The 19,184-nt window shown below is 43.9% G+C and overlaps 1 protein-coding gene across 11 annotated transcripts in view; it reads right to left on the bottom strand.

The window, feature by feature from the left end:
* PRR5 (proline rich 5) overlaps positions 1-19,184 on the bottom strand; it is a 175,182-nt gene that overhangs the window by 88,892 nt on the left and 67,106 nt on the right. For 10 of the 11 annotated variants that reach the window (XR_009461857.1, XM_006258311.4, XM_019493173.2 and 7 more), the window contains one exon: positions 1,917-1,997. The exons of the other annotated variant lie outside the window; for it this stretch is intronic. Coding sequence is in view for 8 of the 10 variants with exons in the window: in XM_006258311.4 (XP_006258373.2) it covers positions 1,917-1,997 (81 nt within the window). In the remaining 2 variants the exon portion in view is untranslated. The remainder of the gene's footprint in view (positions 1-1,916; positions 1,998-19,184) is intronic. 11 annotated transcript variants of the gene reach the window in all.

Below are 19,184 nucleotides of genomic sequence, written 5' to 3'. Positions count from 1 at the left end.
AAACAAATGCTAATTTGGCTGTAGTTCCCAAATCTCATCCATATGACTGTGAACAGGTTCAGACAGGATTTGTCTCTATGATACAGTCAGTTTTCCTTCCCTACTCAACATGCCAAGTCTTGATGTGAACACAATGGACCAGGAAGCTTCTGCCTTGCGTCGCAATTCTCAGACATAGGTATAAAGCTGGAAGAACTTAATTGGGGTTGCAGTAACTAAACATCTATTATCCTGATTACTGAATGAAAATGACTGATGGATCACACTAACTGACAGCTCTGACTGAAGGGCCACATGTTTGCACCAGTTATTTTTCCCCAGCTGGAGAAATTGTTTATTTTTTAATACAACAAAGATGATGAGTCAAATGTGTCTGGCTTAAGCTTCTATAAATTATTTACTTGAGTAAACAAAGCGGGATTGGGCTCAGTAGACTGTTTTACACAGCTGTGCCATTAAGCTGGTGACTACTACCAAGGTACAATGGAGATAATTAGTAAACAAGATGAAATTAGAGAAATTAAAATTAGAAGTGACCTATGAATTCTTTGAGAGTGTCCATCCTCTATGGCTGCGGTTTTCAACCTTTTTTTAATAAGTGTACCCCTGCCAGCTGGACACAGAGCAGGGGGGCGTGTGCGGCCAGATGTGGAGCAGCGGTAGCATGGGGTGATGGGTGGCGGCAGTGGTCGCGCGCAAGCTCCCCATGTCCGGCCAGCCTGGCAGCGCCTGTGTGGCCAGCAGAGGGATACTGCTGCCCTCACCTCCCCCCAACCCTGGCCCTGCTCCTGGGAGGCGGCAGCACAGGGTGGTGGGGGGTAGTGCTCCATCCCTGCCCCTACTTTAACCCCTAGGGCCTTTTCCAAGTACCCCTCAGGGTATGCGAAACCTCAGTTGACAACCCCTAGGACAAGACTGTTTGATGCAGTCCATTCTCAAAAACATTGTTGGAACAAGTTTGGACTCAAGTAATGAAGCTGCCATTGTATTTCTTGGGAAACTGTTCCAGTCTAGTACTCTTACTGGTCAGAACTTTTTGCTGATATTCAGTCTCTTTCTCATAACCTGTGCTGTAGTTGAGCAGCATTTGGTGCGATTCAGGAGAATACAAGAGCAATGGTGACTTTAAACTATCCTTGTGTTTCTTTGATACTGTTTTGTGCATGGTCTAAGATCTGACAGCTGCCAGTGGCCTCCCAGAGTCATTTTGCAAACGGAGGTGGCCAAGCTAGGCCTATTTTCCATAGTTACATCCCCTGGACTGGGAAGTGGGCGGCACTAGGAGCAGCAATGGGAGCTCTATATGTCCCAAGGATTCCTTTATTCTGGGAGAGATCTTGGAGTCTCTCTTAGAATAAGCAGCTGCAAGGAGGAGTGCAACGGCAGAGTGGTATAAAACTGTACAGTGCAACTAAGGGTAGGACCTGAATTCTCTCTCTCTCAGGTTTAATCCATTACTCCTGGACAGTAGATAGCTATCCACAGATAACCATTCATAGATAGTTATACCCCCTTACTTCCTTAGTCATTACTGGACTACACTTAGCTATTTGAGCGCATTTCATCTTTCTCTTATGTGATTGCACAATGATTAATTCATGAGTGAGTAATAGAAAATATACTCTCAAGACCAATCCTGAAGTAGCTAAGGGCTGAGCTAAAGACACTATAAATCTTTTCCATTCCTAGTATGATTTCTCCAATGTATTCTTCTGACCGAGAGGAAATAATAATTTGTTATTACTCTTTTACAGACCTGCGTATTGTGATGTCACCTACAGCTATCCAGTAAGAGCCAACAAAATCTCTTCTTTATCAGTGGCAGCACAAACAACTGCAGAAACAAAACCTTGCTGTGGAAGGCTTCAGCAGAGTGCAGGCTAACAACAGTGTGTCTCCTCAATCATGTCACTCACCTGACTCCTTCATTGAGGTTGTAAAGCTCATGGTCTGGTAGCCCTTTACGCTGGAAAACAGCTATTACTCCATTATGGATGCTGCAAACCAAAGTTAAGAAATAAGCTATTAACTGACCATATATTACTTCCAAGATAAATGGCATGTCCATTTCCAGAGACCTCTGGCCTGAATTTTTAAAAGCATCTAGGAATTTTTGATGCCCAACTTAAAATAACTTAAAGGATATTCATTTCCAGAAGGTGTAGGATGTTTCTATAAATCTTTAAAATGTCTCAGGGCCCTGCTACACATTCAAATTAACATTGGATAGAAACCAGCTATAGGGTTGTTACACATTGTCAAGCACTAACATTATAGCTGGGTGGCTTTTTTATAGCTGGATAGTCATTTTTAATTGTGTGATAATTACTTTGCACATATGGGGTGGTCTGAATTTATTGCACAATTCAGCTGTTTATTGACTAATATATGAAAAGAATAGCAAGGGCTCAGAGTGGTCACCTAAGAATGAAGAATCCAAAATCATAATTTTTTTTAAACGTAGGTTCATAAATTTTAATGAGAATATGAGCCCTATATACAGAAAACTTAAGAACTTTACTATGAGATCAGTAATATTATTCCGTGGATTATTCAGATATGTACTTATAAATGTGGTTATTTGATTCCTTTACCAATAAATCAGTATACTTCAGGAATCAAAATGAAATGTGTAATTTAATACTAAAATATTGTTTCATTAGATTACATTTACCAAAATCACAAGAATGCTTTTAGACTTTACAACAAAGAAAAGAAAATCTGGAAACTCGTCTCTTTTCTTATGAATTCTGACAATATAAAAGTTGAAAGCTCACAGTCTTATTCTGTACATAAAACAACAGTACCATTAAGTTTACTACACCATAATTAACCCAGATCCATTCGTTTCCATGCACTCAACCTCCAAAGTTTATTTTCATACCCTAGCTACAGGAAAAATCAATGCTCAGGTAAAAGAAAAAAAAGGTGATATTTAGCATTCATGAATATTAGGCATCAAGAGAGGTAGAGGTACAAGTAAAGTGGGGATCAATTCCAACCATAAGTTCTGCTGATGCATTTCTCTAGTCTTTTTTTAAACATAATTTTCACCTTTTTGACAAGCAGCAGTTCCTTAGAGACCTTCAGTTTTTCCAGAGGTTTTCTGCTCTGATCAGAACTGATGGTGGACAAAGCTGAGACCTCACACTTCACTAAGGTCTGTCTAGAGGGAAAAGCCAGGTGATCAACATCAGCTCACACTGGGTATGACTGCTAATCATCCAAATTTTTTTCAGCTGCCTAAATTTGGCATGCCTGTTCCAAAACTCTACAAGTTACTATTAGTGGTAAGTTACAGCCATTACACTCACCAATGACACTTTACAGTCCTGTAAAGTTTAAGGGGATTCTACATAGTCTTCTTCAAGTGAGTAAGTCTTCCTTAAATGAGTAATGGCTACAGGGTCAGGCCAAAAAACAGTCCTGAAATACATACGGGCTCAGAATGGGCCCTGATATGATTAAACATGTCTCCTAACTCAAAGAATTTGGTTCTGAGGACAAAAGTGAAGCAATGACAATTAACTCGCAGACTATCAACTCGCTCCCTAGTTACCGGAAGGAAGATCTTTGCCTAATAATTCAATACCATTTTATACCCTTTTCCTGTTTTTCTAAGACCATGGATACCTGAAGTGATTAACCTAGGGGAATTCAAACAGCCTCAATTTAAATAAGTTGCAAAAACATGAGGTAAGCCCTAGAAGACATACAGTATAACCTCAATCCAACAGTGGCAACTTTATCGTATTTTCAAATGGGCAGTGTTAGCTTTGGTCTGTCCACTTCCTGATTTAGCAAAAAGGTTCACCAACTCCCTTCCTTTTTACCTTTCTGATGTGTAATGCTCCAGGGTCACAGTAACTGGATGCTACCTCCCACTTTAAATTCTGGCTTGTGGCCAGATTCTGCCCATTTCTGCTCAAATACTGTGTGTGAGAAAGACTGGAAACCTATCTATACTGCTTTCCTCTAAGTTATCAATACCATGAAAGATGCCTGGAGGCTGCTAGATCAAAGCAGACATTCTTAACCTTTTTGGTTTCTTGGGGAGAGGCAAAAGTCCAGCAAGCCTTCAAGGAGAATCATAGATGAATCATGACACCTCAGGATCCCAGATAATTGTGGGGGCCCACATGCATGATGGCCTTAGACTGCTGGTCTAAGACCAAGGACTTCAGGTGTGACTCCAGGTGAAAGAAGGACTTTAATCACAGCTCAAGGGCGCACACTATACTACAGCCAGACCAGATTTTGTCAGGAGATGCCAGTATTGAGTCACAGTTCATGGCAGATTCTGGAACATGAATTCTGAGGTGCAGACAGAGACTGTAGAGAATAGGAACAGCGCCCTATCTATCATAGTAATGCATTTGAGGAACCTCATGCCTGCAAAGCCATCAGTATCCTCATGAAACTTAGGACATCTGTTGAGAATAATACCCTTTCTATGGTGATACAAATCTGTTGCACAGCAGCATCAACAGTGAATTTTCTCATACCAAACAAATCTGCAACAGAGTGGCAGCAGTGGGCAGGGTGGCACATATTGTTCATGTGCTTCTCCATGAACAGGAGCAACCTCCTCATATTTCATATCCCTCTACCTTTCTGGGGCTAGTTTCATTCAGCTTTCCAGGAAAATGCCCTTTCTCTTCCTGAAATTCTTCCATCACTGCTGGTCATCCCACATCCACCCCCAGTCCTAAGCCTGTTTACTGTAACTAGAACCAGTGGTCCATAAACCAGAGATAAGCAAAAACTATTTGTCGGCTGGACTGCTTTGTCTTGCAGGCAGGTCACCATGATCATGCAAACACATATCTCACAGGTCCATTAAGTGTTATGCCTCACAAATACCCATATCTGCCTTTTGGTGCATTACTGATGCAGCAAGATTTGCATTTGCTCATTGATGCTGCTGAGGAGCAGCAATGCAACACATACTCTGTGGCAAGAAGCCAGATACATCCGTGAGATCTGGCAATTGTTGGCATATGGTATATTAAGTTGATGAAGTGGGAATGCATCCAGGCTGTTGATATTAGTTTGAAAATGGTGCTGTCTTCCTCTTGGGAGGAGGATTTTAGGTGAATTTAGGGACGATTTTAGCAGTTCACAGTTAAACTTGGAGATTTCCAAGCACTCACTTCCAAATGTCTCAAACGCCACTGACACAGGTAACCCACAAAGGACTAGGAGAGGGTTTGCCACAAACCCCCCTGTAATGTCAGCTCTCTCCCACCATTGCTGATACAATTCCTGCAGAGTCCCAGATGCATGTCCTAATTTGCAACATGTTAGCACAGATGGCTCATTTGTGAGCATGCCATACAGTAATTTGTCCAGGTTTGTCTCATGCTCATCTCTCATGGTTTACCCAAACCATGTGTCCCTAGCTGAATCCAATCATTGTTACTAGCATTACAAGTTGCTAAACTTCTCTGTGCCTCAGCTTCCCCATGTGTAAAGTGAAGATAATGACATTTAACTCTAAAATCTTCTTTAAGATCAGCGGATAAAAAGAATACTATGAGAACCAATTATGATTACTAGAAGGGCATACAATTATTGTGCTTATTGTGCACATGTACACATGCCCGACTGTGCAATTGTTACTGTGTAGTTTTTATGCTTAGGCACGTACTAAATGACTATGCAGTAATAGCCATTACTGCGCAGTTGCAGTGCTGCATGGGTCATTTCTGATGCTACTGAGTAGTAGCAACAAGCAGTAGGAACAAGCTCCTGTGCAGTAGCTCATTGCTACTGTGCTGTAGCGTTAGCAATCATGGTTCATACTTGCTGATGTTACATCGTTGCCATGGGCAACTGGTGCCACCTTAGTCGGGGTGGGTCACATAATACCACCCCAGCGACCAATAAGTGAGCAGGGGCAATGGGGAGGCGGGTCCCCACCACGGCCAATCTTGGCGACCGGGGGAGGGGTCCCCACCGCAGCCAATCTCGCTGACTGGGAAGTGGCCGTGCTGCTCCCAGAAGCAGCCACACCACTCTTGGAAGTGGCCGCAGCACTTCATCCAGGCGCTCACACTCCCCAGCCGGTGCTCCTGCCTGCCCCCCCTGCTTGTTACCTAAGCGGGGAGCATGGCCTGTCAGGGGGTGCACCACCTCTCTCAGGGGGTGTACGTGCACCCCTGTGCACCCTTTATGTGTTGCTATTAATCGTCGCAGTAATGAGCTACATCGCTGTAGCTTGTCACTATGGTGACAAAGCATTTCATGTAGATGCACTCACTCTAAATAGTCTTACCTCTCAATCCTAACAGGCACAACAGGAGATCTTTATATCACTGTACTTCTCTTCTTGTTTTCCTGTACTTGGGAAAAGGCCTCACAGCTTGTTTGAAACTGGGAAGCAGAATTCCCCTTCCTAAACTGCAGCGCATATTTCTCATGTGCTTATTCAACATGCCAAACTCCCACTGATGTTGCTGGCATTTCCGTGCACGAGCACAGAATAGCAATTAAGATTTGTAGCACTGCTTAGAAACCAACAGTGGGTCAATCAGATGGAGTTCACCCCTAGAATATCTGATGGAAAAAATCTTTAGAGAACTGAAAGTACCACAGCACACCTCCACCCCCCTGGTCCTTGTTTTACTACTAAGTTAGGAAGTGTTGTTCTTCAAAGCTCTATTGTTGATTTCCCTGAGGTCACACTGCAGTGTAGTCTGGTACAATGGAACAAGGACATATTTCTGAGATGTAGAGGGTAAAGCTGGAGGCAACTATGCCTCTCTTAAGGCTAACAAGGCAGTAAACAAGGTTTTTTGCCTTGACAAGAAGGGCTGGATCTGAGCTGTAATCATAGGGTCCCATGGTAAGAAATGCACCTCAGTCTACACTATCAGTAGCAAAATTGGGCTATTGGATGTTTTCAATTACACTTGTACATGCCTATGCTATTGTTCCAGAGCCTGAACCCCACCTTCCCTGAGGGGTATAAATACAGTCCAGGGTTTTAAGTCTTAACTCTGTTTAAATATTGCACCATGTAGGAAACAAATATCTTTCTACTGTAATATTGTACTTGGATTCTTAATATGTTTTAAGTCAGGGTTGGGCAAAATATGGCCATACTGGCCAGCCATAACCAGGCCATACTGGCCGGCCCGCAGGGCCCCTAGAAATGTTTTACAAATTAATATTTATTTGCCTCTGGTTCTTGTCAAAAGTGACAGGAGCCAGGGGCAGTAGGACCCAATGGAAGCCACAGCAGGCTCCTAGAAGAGCAGGGCCTGCCTTGCCCCGCCCCCTCCCCCCCCCCAGCAGAGAGACTGAGAGACTGTTCCCGTCCGTGCCAGAGCAGGAACCTCAGGTAAGATGGGGTCAGGAGGCACGCTGGTCTCCATCTGGCCACGGGACTGGGGTGGGGGGCTGGGAGCAAGGGGGTGTGCGGGAGCCAGCACTGGTGGGGCCCAGAGCATGGTGGCTCCCCTCTCTCCATGCTGGGGCAACCTGGCCGAGCTCCATAGAACCCAGCCAGCTGCGCCCCAGGCTCCTGCCACCCTGCTCTGGGCCCCGCTGGCACTGGCCCCTGGGCACCACTCAGCTGTTGCTGGCTCCCAACCCCCCTGTCCGGCCCTGGGGGCAGCACGGGGGCCACCTGGGTCTGCTGGGGGTGGCACGACCCGGTGGAGACGTGACCCAAGGCGTGGGGAGGCAGCACAAAAATTCCATCCCATGCCTGAGGCGTGGGCCAGCAACGGCCCAGCTGCCCCGCCCATGGGAGGCTCCAGTGCGTGCTGCCAGCCCAGGAGGAAGGCCTGAGCCCCCCTGCTCTGCAGGGGCCCAGCAGCAGCTCACTTCCTGGCCCCAGGATGGACGGAGAGGCTGTGACAGGAGCAGCTGCGCGGAGCCCAGGGGAAGCTCCTGGCCAGCCCCGGGGACAGCACGACCTGGCAGAGTCCTGGCCCAAGGGCTGAGTACTTCTAGGGACAAGGGGAGGGACTTCCGGTGGCAAGGGTCAGAGGTTAGGGGCGGGACTTCCAGTCTCAAAATGGCAACCAGGGGCGGAGCACCTGTCAAGGGGCAGGGTTACCCATGTGGCCCTTGACAGCTTGCCAAAACTCGCTAAGCGGCCCTCTGCCCAAAATAATTGCCCACCCCTGTTTTAAGTGGTCAACTCAACCACTTTTCTTCTACCAAAGGAGCTATCTTCAACCACACGCACCAACTGAGCTTTGGGGAACACTTTGCTTCCCCCACCACCTTGATACTGAAAACATTAGTTTCCATGATGTCAACAGAGCCAGCAGAGTTCAATATTGGATGTAGCAAGCGGAGAAAAATTTTAGCACTGGAGAATTATTACATTGAGGATGTTTTGCTCCAACAGGCATTAAGATTGGTTGGCCTTTTGAGGAAGTCACACCTACAAGAGGACAAATATTTTGATTGCTGGCTGAGAGCAGAGCAACAGGGGAAGCTGAACTTGGCATCTGTTACCAACCACCACTCATTTTCACAGTGCATAGACAGATACAATAATATGTAGTAAAGGGACCTAGCAGCTAGGGAGGTCTGGCCTTATTATCAAGAAAATAAAAGTGTCATGTCAGTCTAGTGAGAGTACAGCCCACTAGTCACAAATGCATAAACAAATCAGAAGAAAAAAATATTACTCCCTCTCTCCCTACTCTCTTCCTCCCTCTTGTTCATTTAATGACATTTTTTCAAGATGCAAAATACTCCTTATTTGAATCCCCCTTACACACACAAATAATCTAATATGGTTGATTTTGGCTGGCTTGAACAGATGCACTCAATTTACAATCACTTGAAAATTGGCAGATAAATGTCTCTGGACACATTTACTGTTATGAGTAATATGTGAGGTATGATTAATGTAGTGAATAAAACAAGCACTCTTTGCATACTCTTCTGGTTCAGCAATTAACTTTGGAATGTTTTCCATCATCCTCTTGTAGAGCAGAATGACAAAAAGTACTGACTACAACCAAGAGCACTCTCTTGCTCTTTGATGATCCTTTCTAAATGAGTGGGAGATTTCTCTTCCCTGAGGCTTAACATTAACTAATATTCCAAAGAGGATGCCATCTCATACTGGGAATGCTTCTCAAGAAATGTTAATGGGGATAAACGGATGCTTTCAATCAGTAGTTGTCAAACTACTGTTGCATTGTAGCAGAACTTCATCATCCAAGAACTGCCTGAGTATGAATGATCTGGGTTCTACTGTCTCCATAATTAACACGAACAAACCAGATTCAGGAAGAAGGAACCAAATCACAGATTTGAAATGATATCACAGCTTTCTAAGCTGTTGGTGGTCTTCCTGCATATGGACAAACTAACTGCTTAATGCTGAACAATGCTCTAGTCACTTGCTTATGCTGTCATATGCACCATTTTGTTTTAGTACATGACCTGATATGTACACTAGACAAGGAGACAGGGAAGAGAGTGCTGGTTTTCCCTTTACACATCACAACTCCTCAGGGATTCTTCTTTTGGATATGAGCAATTCCCACTGACTCCCAATGATAAGATCCTCTAGTGGAAGAAGACAGTGTCAGGAAAAGATTACTTTTATCTATCCAAGCAGGACAAAGTGATATAAAATCCAGGCAGCCTACAATTTTAGGAAGCTGTAGAACAGGCAGGCAATTATTTCAGGCAGGAGGATGCTTACCAAGTTATGGCAAGCTGTCGAGGGCTGCATGGGTAGCCCCACCCCTTGACAGGTGCCCTGCCACCTGGTTGCCATCTTGGCACCTGAAGTCCCACCCCCTAACCCCTGACCTTTGCCACCAGACATTGCTCCCCTTGCCCCCAGAAGTACTGCTTTCAGCAAGAGGTTTTGCCATCTTGGAACCAGAAAAATACCAAATTATATTCTAAAAAGTGAACATCTAAAACATTCATTAATTTGATTTTAAAAAAATATTTTTGCCCTGGTTTACATGCTGTCACAGTGTGGGGTACCCAGGGATGGCCGTGATGCCCCTAGGGCTCCGTGACCATGCCAGCTTCACCCTGTGGGTGCCTTCTAGCCTCATCTGCCATATCTTGTTGGTTTAGATAAGAGATAGGGAGGCTGCCCTCTAGTTGCTGCGCAGTCATGGTCCTGATAGACCCCACTAAACCCTGTGAGTTCTTAGAACCTTTGCTGGGTCCCACTCTAAGTAGGTGCCTTGAGAGACACCCCAGGCCTGATGAGCTAGATGCATGGCTCAAAAACCACTTTTTTACTACAACCCATGCCTCACAGATGGTATATCAATGTTGTCCCCGTAATGAGGTCTTGGTCTAATTCAGACTTCTGTTATCACTGGGCTCTCTGCAGCCCTGTCTCCGCACCTTCTCTAGTGCTGGGCTTAAAACTAAGTCTTATGCTTGCATACTGTGGGGAGGTGGGTATAGGTTTGTGGGGGACTGTGGGTACGTGGAGAGAGGGAGCATGTGGGGGTGTGTGTGTGGATATGTGGGGAGTGGGTGGTCTCTCCCTCTGCATGCACACACACCTCCATACCAGCAGCGCCCTGTGCTCCCCAGTCCAGCCATGCAGCCAGGAGCCACATGGTGCTGGAGCAGGACAGGGGCAGGAAGCAAGGAATTAGCAGGTGTGGGCAGGGCTGGGCTACTGCTGCCAGCTCCCCCTGATCCCTGTCATCTTTGACAGGCAGCCAAGAGCAGATAAATATTTTCTAATTTTTTTAGGGGCCCCACGGGCTAGATAGAATGGCCTGGCAGGCTGGAAGCAGCCCACAGGTCATATCTTTCCCACCCCTGCTGTAGAGTTGTTGGGTTGGTTTGGTTTTTTTTGGGGGGGGGGGGGAGGGGGGGGAGGGGGGGGAGGAAAAAAAAAATCACACTATGAATATATTATGTATAGAGTTATGGGCCAGCGCCTCAACTGGTGTGAATCAGGTTTGATTCATTGATATGGATCAGCTAAAGATCTGATACAATAGTCAGTGTAATTGGAATAAATGAAAGGTCTAGAGAATATCAAACCCACATCACTCATTGATTGAAGGAATGGAAAAAAACAGAGCAGGAAAAGCTGAGAATGATTTTCAATCTGAGAGCAAAATACTCTCAGTGGGGTCCTGCAGGGCTTGGACCGTTACTCTTCAATGTCTTCATCAGTGACTTGGATGAGGGAGTGAAGTGTACTCTGTCCAAGTCTGAGGATGATGCAAAACTGTGGGGGAAGTAGACACACTGGAGGGCAGGGAACAACTACAGGCAACCTGGACACGTTGGACAAATGGGCAGAAAACAATAGAATGTAATTTAACAAGGAGAAATGCAAAGTGCTGCACCTAGGGAGGAAAAATGTCCAGCATACCTACTGCCTAGGAAATGACCTGCTCGGTAGCACGGAAGTGGAAAGGGATCTTGGAGTCCTAGTGGACTCCAGGATGAACATGAGTCGGCAGTGTGACGAAGTCATCAGCAAAGTTAACTGCGCTTTATCATGCATCAGCAGATGCATGACAAACAGAACCAAGGAGGTGATACTGCCCCTCTATCAGGCACTGGTCAGACCGCAGGTGAAATACTGCATGCAGTTTTGGGCGCCACACTTCGAGAGGGATGTGGATAACCAGGAGAGGGTCCAGAGAAGGGCCACTCGTATGATTAAGGGCTTGCAGGCCAAGCCCTATGAGGAGAGACTAGGGCACCTGGACCTCTTCAGCCTCCACAAGAGAAGGTTGAGAGGCGATCTTGTGGCTGCCTATAAATTCATCATAAGGGCGCAGAAGGGAATTGGTGAGGCTCTACTCACCAGGGCACCCCTGGGGGTCACAAGAAATAATGGCCATAAGCTAGCAGAGAGCAGATTTAGACTGGACATTAGAAAGAACTTCTTCACAGTGAGAATGGCCAAAATCTGGAATGGGCTCCCAAGGGAGGTAGTGCTGTCCCCAACCCTGGGGGTCTTCAAGAGGAGGTTAGATAGGCATCTGGCTGGGGTCATCTGAACCCAGCACTCTTTCCTGCCTACGCAGGGTGTTGGACTCAATGATCTATTGAGGTCCCTTCTGGCCCTAACATCTATGAAAGATTACTTTCAGTTGGTTGCTCAAGACAGGAAATTATCTGTCAGTGGCGATCACTAGTGCATATTTCCCTATAGTTTAAGTACACTGCATGCTGAAAAGGCAAACATTTTCCTTCCATTTTATGTCCCATGTTAGCAAATAAAAATACCTGATAATGTATGCACACGTATATCTGTGTATACAAAGACAGTATGGTATAAGAAATGAAACATGAACAAAAGGTGCATGTAAACACAATACAATACAGTGGAACATACTCTTGGCCATGTTACTTATCCAAAACAAAGGACTAATCAAGTATTTCCTAAGCATCAATACAAGTCTACTAAAGCATATCACAAGAGGCAAAGAAGCAGCATAGCTATGACTTGCCAAAGATAAGAATGCTTTCTGACAGGAAGTCCACTCTAACCTCACTGGGGGACTTGTCAGAAGCTGCACTAATCTTTCTTATTTATATATCCCACAGTAACCACAGACTGCAGTTAATCATCACAAGAAAATTCACAGTAACAGAACAAAAAATGAATTTGCAGTGATGAAAGAAAAGGTCTAAAACCAGCTGACCAGATGTCTCCTCTAACTCTTCTAGAGCTTATATATCCTGTTGTTTATCTGACTTTTCTCTTACAAGAGCAAGGCTACAGAATCTGCTAACCCTGTGACCTGGGATGCAGTGTGGGTCTCTTAACGAATAGGGGAGGCAACCTAGTGACAGATGATGAGGAAAAGGCTGAAGTACTCAAGGCCTTTTTCACCTTGGTCTTCACAGACACACCCAGCTCCCAGACTAATGCAGCCGGCAGCACAGTTTGGGGAGAAGGTAAACAGCCTTCAAGAACAAGTTAGGGACTATTTAGAAAAGCTGGATGTGTAAAAGTCCATGGGGCTGGATGCCATGCATGCGAGGGTGCTGAGGGAGTTGGCTGATGTGATTGCAGAGTCCCTAGCCATTTGAAAACTCGTGGTGGGGGGGCAGGGGGATTTGAAGTTCCGGATGATTGGAAAAGGGCAAACAAAGTGCCCATTTTTAAGAAAGGGAAGAAGGAGGATGCAGGGAACTACAGACCAGTCAGCCTCACCTCAGTCCCTGGAAAAATCTTGGAGCAGGTCCTCAAAGAATCTATTTCTAAGCAAGCTACCAAATGCTGTAGCTTGAAGAAGGTGATTAGGAACAGTCAGCATGGATTCACCAAGAGCAAATCATGCCTGACCAACCTGATTGCCTTCTATGATGAGATAACTGGCTCTGTAGATGTGGGGAAAGCAATGGACATACTATACCTTGACTTTAGCAAGGCTTTTGATACCCTCTCCCACAGCATTCTTGCAAGTAAGCTGAGGAAGTATGGGTTGGATGAATGGACTAAGGTGGATAGAAAGCTGGCTGGATTGTTGGGCTCAATGGATAGTAATCAGTGGCTCAACAGTATCTAGCTGGCAGCCAGTATCAAGCAAAGTGCCTCAGGGATTGGTCCTGGAGCCAGTTTTATTCAATATCTTTATTAACAATCTGGAAGATGGGATGGATTGCACCCTCAGCAAGTTTGTGGATAACACCAAGATGAGGGGTGTAGTAGATACACTGGAGGAAAGGACTATGATTCAGAGTGTTCTAAACAAGTTGGAGGATTGGGCTAAAAAAAAAAAATCTCATGAGGTTCAACAAACACAAGTGCGAAGTCCTGCACTTAGGACAAAAGAATCCTATGCACCATTATAACCTGGGGACTGACTGGCTAAGCAGCAGCTCTGCAAAAAAGGACCTGGGGTGACAGTGGACAATAAGATGGATGAGTCAGCCCTTGTTGCCAAAAAGGCTAACAGCATACTGGGCTGCATTAGTAGGAGTGTTGCCAGCAGATCAAGCGAAGTTATTGATGGTAATTATTCTGCTGTATTCTGCACTGGTGAGGCCACATCTGAAATACTATGTCCAGTTTTGGGCCCCCCACTATAGAAAGGATGTAGACCAGTTGGAGAGTGTCCAGGAGAAAGCAATAACAATGGTTCTGGGGCTGGAGCACATGACTTATGAGAAGAAGCTGAGGGAATTAGGTTTATTTAGTCTGCAGAACAGAAGACTGAGGGGGGATTTGATGGCTGCCTTTAACTACCTGAAAACTGGTTCCAGAGGGGATGGAGCTAAATTGTTCTCAATGGTGACAGATGATAGAACAAGGAACAATGGTCTCAAGTTGGAACAAGAGAGGTTTAAGTTGGATATTAGGGAAAACTAGGAGGATGGTAAAGCACTGAAACAGGTTACACAGAGAGGTGGTGGGATCTGCATCCTTGGGGGTTTGTAAGGCCTGGCTTAACAAAGCCCTGGCTGGAATGATCTAGTTGGGGACAGTTCTGCTTTGAGCAGGAGGCTGAACTAGGTGACCTCCTGAGGTCCCTTCCAATGCTAAATTTCTATGATTCTATTATCCACAACTGCCAGTGACTTCCATAGATGTAATGGGTGCTCAGCAAATCTCAAATCATCACCCTAAAGCTGTTATTTGCATTTTTTTTTAAGGAACTGAGGTCTTCCCAATAGGTTGGGTTTTTTTTAAGAGTTGAAGAACAATGGTAAAACTGCTTATGCACTTTTGTCCTTCCTACTTGCTATTTCCAAACTTACATATGTATGAAAATGAGTTTTTGTTTCTGCAAAATACTTACATAGTATTGTTTGGTTTTGTAATGTTTGCTGTTTAATAAATCAAGAAACATATTCACATGCAAAAAATGGTATTGTTGAGAACACCAAAGTATTCATTATTTACTATTTACAATTCTCCCATTTAAAAAGTTCCAGTCAACTAGTCAGTAGAAACAATCATGTGTGAGTAGCCATGCACACTGAATATTTACTTGCGTTTTTATTAAAATAACTATTCCAGAAGAGCATTCTGGAAGAGCTATTTCTATATATAAATATATTAAAATAACTCATCATATATGATATATATAAAGACAATCATATTTCCAAATGGGAGGGGGTGTTTTGTTTTTTTTTTACCTGATGTACTTTAATCTGCATTTAAAGTCTACTTTTCAGAACTAACTTAGGTATGTAACGGCTTAAGGTCTCACGCAGGAGAAAATGAAAGTCTGTAAGAGTGTACAGATGTTCAGGCTTTTTCTCCCACAGTAAAAATTGTCACTCCAGGAGGAGAAAAATAATCTGGGAACAACAAGGGTTAAGGTGAGTTTCTCCTGGAAAAGTGAATTTCTGTACATGCCATAAGTCTCACTGAAATACATGGGTGCTTTCCTACACGTCTCAGTGCATCTCTGCCCTAGCTCTGTGCTGCTCTTGAGGCTGCTGCTGCTGAGAAACAAGTTTCAGCTTCCCTCTCCCACACCACACAATCCAAACTCAGAACTGAGGTAGTGAGAGTGATCCAGGCCACTCCAGAGATTTTTGTTTCTTGTAATCTTGAGAGCAGAAATCCTAAAGAGCAGTAGAGTAAATGTGGACCATCCTACAGAAGCATAACAACCAGGGTGCCCAGTTGCATACCCCTCTGAGGATAGGGGTATCCAAGAGCTGGTGCCTTCCTAAGCCACTTTTGAGGATTGAGGCTCTGAAAATTTTGTTCAAAACAAACAATTCCAATGCATTGTTAACTGAAATTAAGCTGTGTGTTAAGCAACTCATGACAAGAAATCAGACTGCAAAAGTCAAAGCCTTCAATGCTTTACAGACACTCATTTTTAATTGCACTTATGAAGGCAGACAGTTTAAATGACTTCTCCAAGGTGCGATAGAGTTAACATCAAGGCTGAGTATGGAATTACAGAGTTCATGGTGTCTGGCTGTTTCTCTGTTCAGCCAATAACTATTACTATCTCTGAAAATTCCAAAGAGGGCTAGGAAAGGAGGCAGCAAGTCCTTGGACCAAAACAAAATACCTCCACAGAACTAGCCTCCACTAATTAATTGTGGGAAAAGGGAAACTCTCCAAGCAAAAATGGAAATGTTGAGTGTGATAGGCTTGAAAACTAGGAAACTGAATGGTAATCTGAAAAAGCTCTGTATTTTTAATTAAAGATGAAACATGGTCCTCTCTCCTGGGGAATGAGTCAGTGTACACACTACATTCTTGTAAACCAAGTTCAAACAGTAAAACTTTTCCTGATCACATTTCACTGCTTGGATCTGTGGCTGATTTTACTATTGTAACACAAATCTCTTTCTTCCTATACTTTGGCTCCTTTTATTCACTAATTATCCATCCTTCAACTTGCTCTCAGTCTTGCCCCTTTATCTCTGATGCCAAGGGGAATGTAAGATTCATTTCCCTATAGGCTTTTCCCACAGCAGAACTCAGCCGATATCAACCACTCATTAGACAGGGTGTGCCGACTCAGTCATAAAGCAAATGTCTCCATGTATTTTCTCTACCTTAAAAAGGCCCCCCTTAGCTAAAGATTATAGAACTGTGGGCTTCTCAGTCCAATTGGTTTAGTCAGAATTCAGCCCTGCAGCAGAAAACAAGCAGTTTGAGACAACGCTGGTGAAAGAATCAAAGTGATTTCAATCCCATGCAAATTCTATGAGCTGTATTGAAGCTGAATTGTTCAATTATTCTACCAGGGCTTGTTTGTAAATGTGCGCTGGCTGAGGAGTTGGTACACAATGCTTCTGGGGTTCATGGGAAAGTGGATGCCGAAGAGGCCACAATGCAAAGATTAATTTACATAGTAGTGGGCAGAAACTCAGCAGTGACTTCCCTTTGATATGACAGTTTCAAGTAGTTTCACAGTATACTAGCTTTGGAGATGAAGGAAAAAAAAACCTGCAGAAGAATAAACCTTGTGAGCTTAGTAGAAATTAATTAATCTTTTGTAGTCTGCCCTCACACAGCTGCAGAGGGCAAAAGTCACCCTATAAGAAATACAATCACAAGGGCTTAAACTGATATAAACATAGCCAATTCGATAAGGAAACATCACTAGACAGCCCAACTGGGGCAATCCAAAGCCTGCTTATGTGAGGGAGGAACAGAGCATCAGTAGACCCAAAGAAGAATGTGGGAGAGGGAGAATGGAGGGTGCATTGATTAACTCCCCTGAAGCTCCCATCAGTGAAACATGGGAAACCTTGACAAAATGAAGAGGACTCCTACCAGTATCCAGATGCTGATATTGAACCAACTGAGAATGTCAGGTGCAGGGTCTGACATGGAGTGCTACTTCACATCTCGCTAGATGAGTTTTGCTAAATGCCTCTCTAAAATGCAGATACACCCCCACCCTATGCCACACCCAGACACAGATGCTAACATTAAGCAAGTTACCAGAAACTAAGATTTAAATACACTAAAGTCAAGCTTGCTGATAAGCAAAAATCTTTAATATTTTTCACACAACTGAACAGTACAAATAATTCTCTTACATAGAACAAGTATATGTTTATGAGTCAAAGGCACTTGTTCAACTACAGCGTCCCATAGCTTGTTATAGCAGCTGCTTTTGCTTTTGTTTTATAGCAACAGACAAGGAAGCCAAAAGCTGTTATGCATGACCAACATTTTCAAAAGTGGCCACTGATCTTGGTGACTCAAAGCTTAAGTGCCCAACTGGAGATATTTACACAAGAAGCCCGATTTTCGCAGACAGCTGGCCACCCATCCTTTGAAAATCAAATTTTAAGAGCCTCAAATTGGACACCCAAAGGTACAAGTAACAAAGCTTGACAACTTCACAGGTAATTGATCTAAAGTGGTAATAACCAAACCATCATTTAGGCTCAACAGTCCCAAGCTGAAATGAAGACACATGCTCCAGAGCATAGAGTATTACTGAAAGTACTAAAACCCTTACAGCCAAGATGGAATGTGAGCCCTTTGAAAGGTCAAAAAGAGCCCCACTTATCCCCTTGCTCTAGCGCAGAGAAGGCTTTGTATTATTTAATAGACAATAAAAAGGACTGTACTTAGTGCACTCCAATAAAAATGCTACTGTTTTGTATTATTTATTACAACTTTGGAGCACTGTAACGCACACATGCCAATGTCCACTCTCCCTGAAAAACTGAGATGTGTGAATCTCTGGTCGTGAAGCAGCAGCTTTGCTTCCTTCTCTGGAGTGGTTTCAGAGCTGTGTGCAACAGAGCAGCCAAATGGTGGCATGTTCATGTTGAAGGAGAACGATGACCTCATGACCAAGAGGCAAGGTCGGTCATCAAGTTCACAAGCCAGTGAAGAAATTACTCACATGTTCCTGACTTAAACAACATGTGATGTGGGTGTTAATTAAACCTGGTTAAATATACAAGAGATCTTGCAGGTCTCCTATAAACAGATGAAAGTCTCATATTTGGTCAGCTCCTGCTGGGGTTTTGTCTGAAAAGCAGTTAATAGGAGCATATTCCATTTTCCCAGTGTGAACAGGGGATTGCAAGATTCCCTTCTACACAGTCCCTCAGTCTGGAACTTCCCCTTTTACCACTATGTCTGGCATGTACCCCACTCCCCACTCCTTGCCAATAAAAGCTGTCAGGACACAATTATGAAAAAGCTTCAAGGGCCAGGTCCTGTCATCCTACGCTAAGGGTGAGATCAGCCCTCTTGATTCCATTGGGCCTACTGGAGTGCTGCTCAACATGAATAAGGAGAGCCAAATCTAGCCTTCATTAGCACCATCACATAGACTCCCTTTGCTTAAGTTGCAAGTCTAGCAAGGCTGGAAGTCTTGTATTGCTACAATCCCAAGCAGGCTGCTAGCCCTTAACAAATAATTCTTAATAAAGACATGAATAAGTAGTGAGGTCACAGGAAAAAATGCAATATTTTAATTCTTTTTTACACAATGACATAAACCTTTTAGGAAAATTGTTTTCTCTGCAGCTCCAGTGATTTCTTTCTTGCTGTAACTATCTGCCTGTTTTAGGACATCTATGGGGAAAAAAAAAAAAACTTCTAAAGAGCTCATAAGTTTGCTCAGCCTCAGTGTCTTAGAGCCTATTCTATTTTCAAAAGTGACATGGACTTTTTTTAATTTAAGTGCTATTGACTTTAACTATACTTAGGATCCAAAGTGGTTAAGTCAGTTATGAAATTGGAACTCAAACTCATAAGTCCCCTAGAAGCTTTGGAAAATTTTAATCTGAGCACTTAAACTGCT

Source organism: Alligator mississippiensis, chromosome 4 (assembly GCF_030867095.1).
Source record: "Alligator mississippiensis isolate rAllMis1 chromosome 4, rAllMis1, whole genome shotgun sequence".
In the NCBI taxonomy this organism is placed as follows: Eukaryota; Metazoa; Chordata; order Crocodylia; family Alligatoridae; genus Alligator; species Alligator mississippiensis.
Note: the sequence above shows the minus strand (reverse complement) of the source record. Positions and strands in the feature narration are given on the sequence as shown.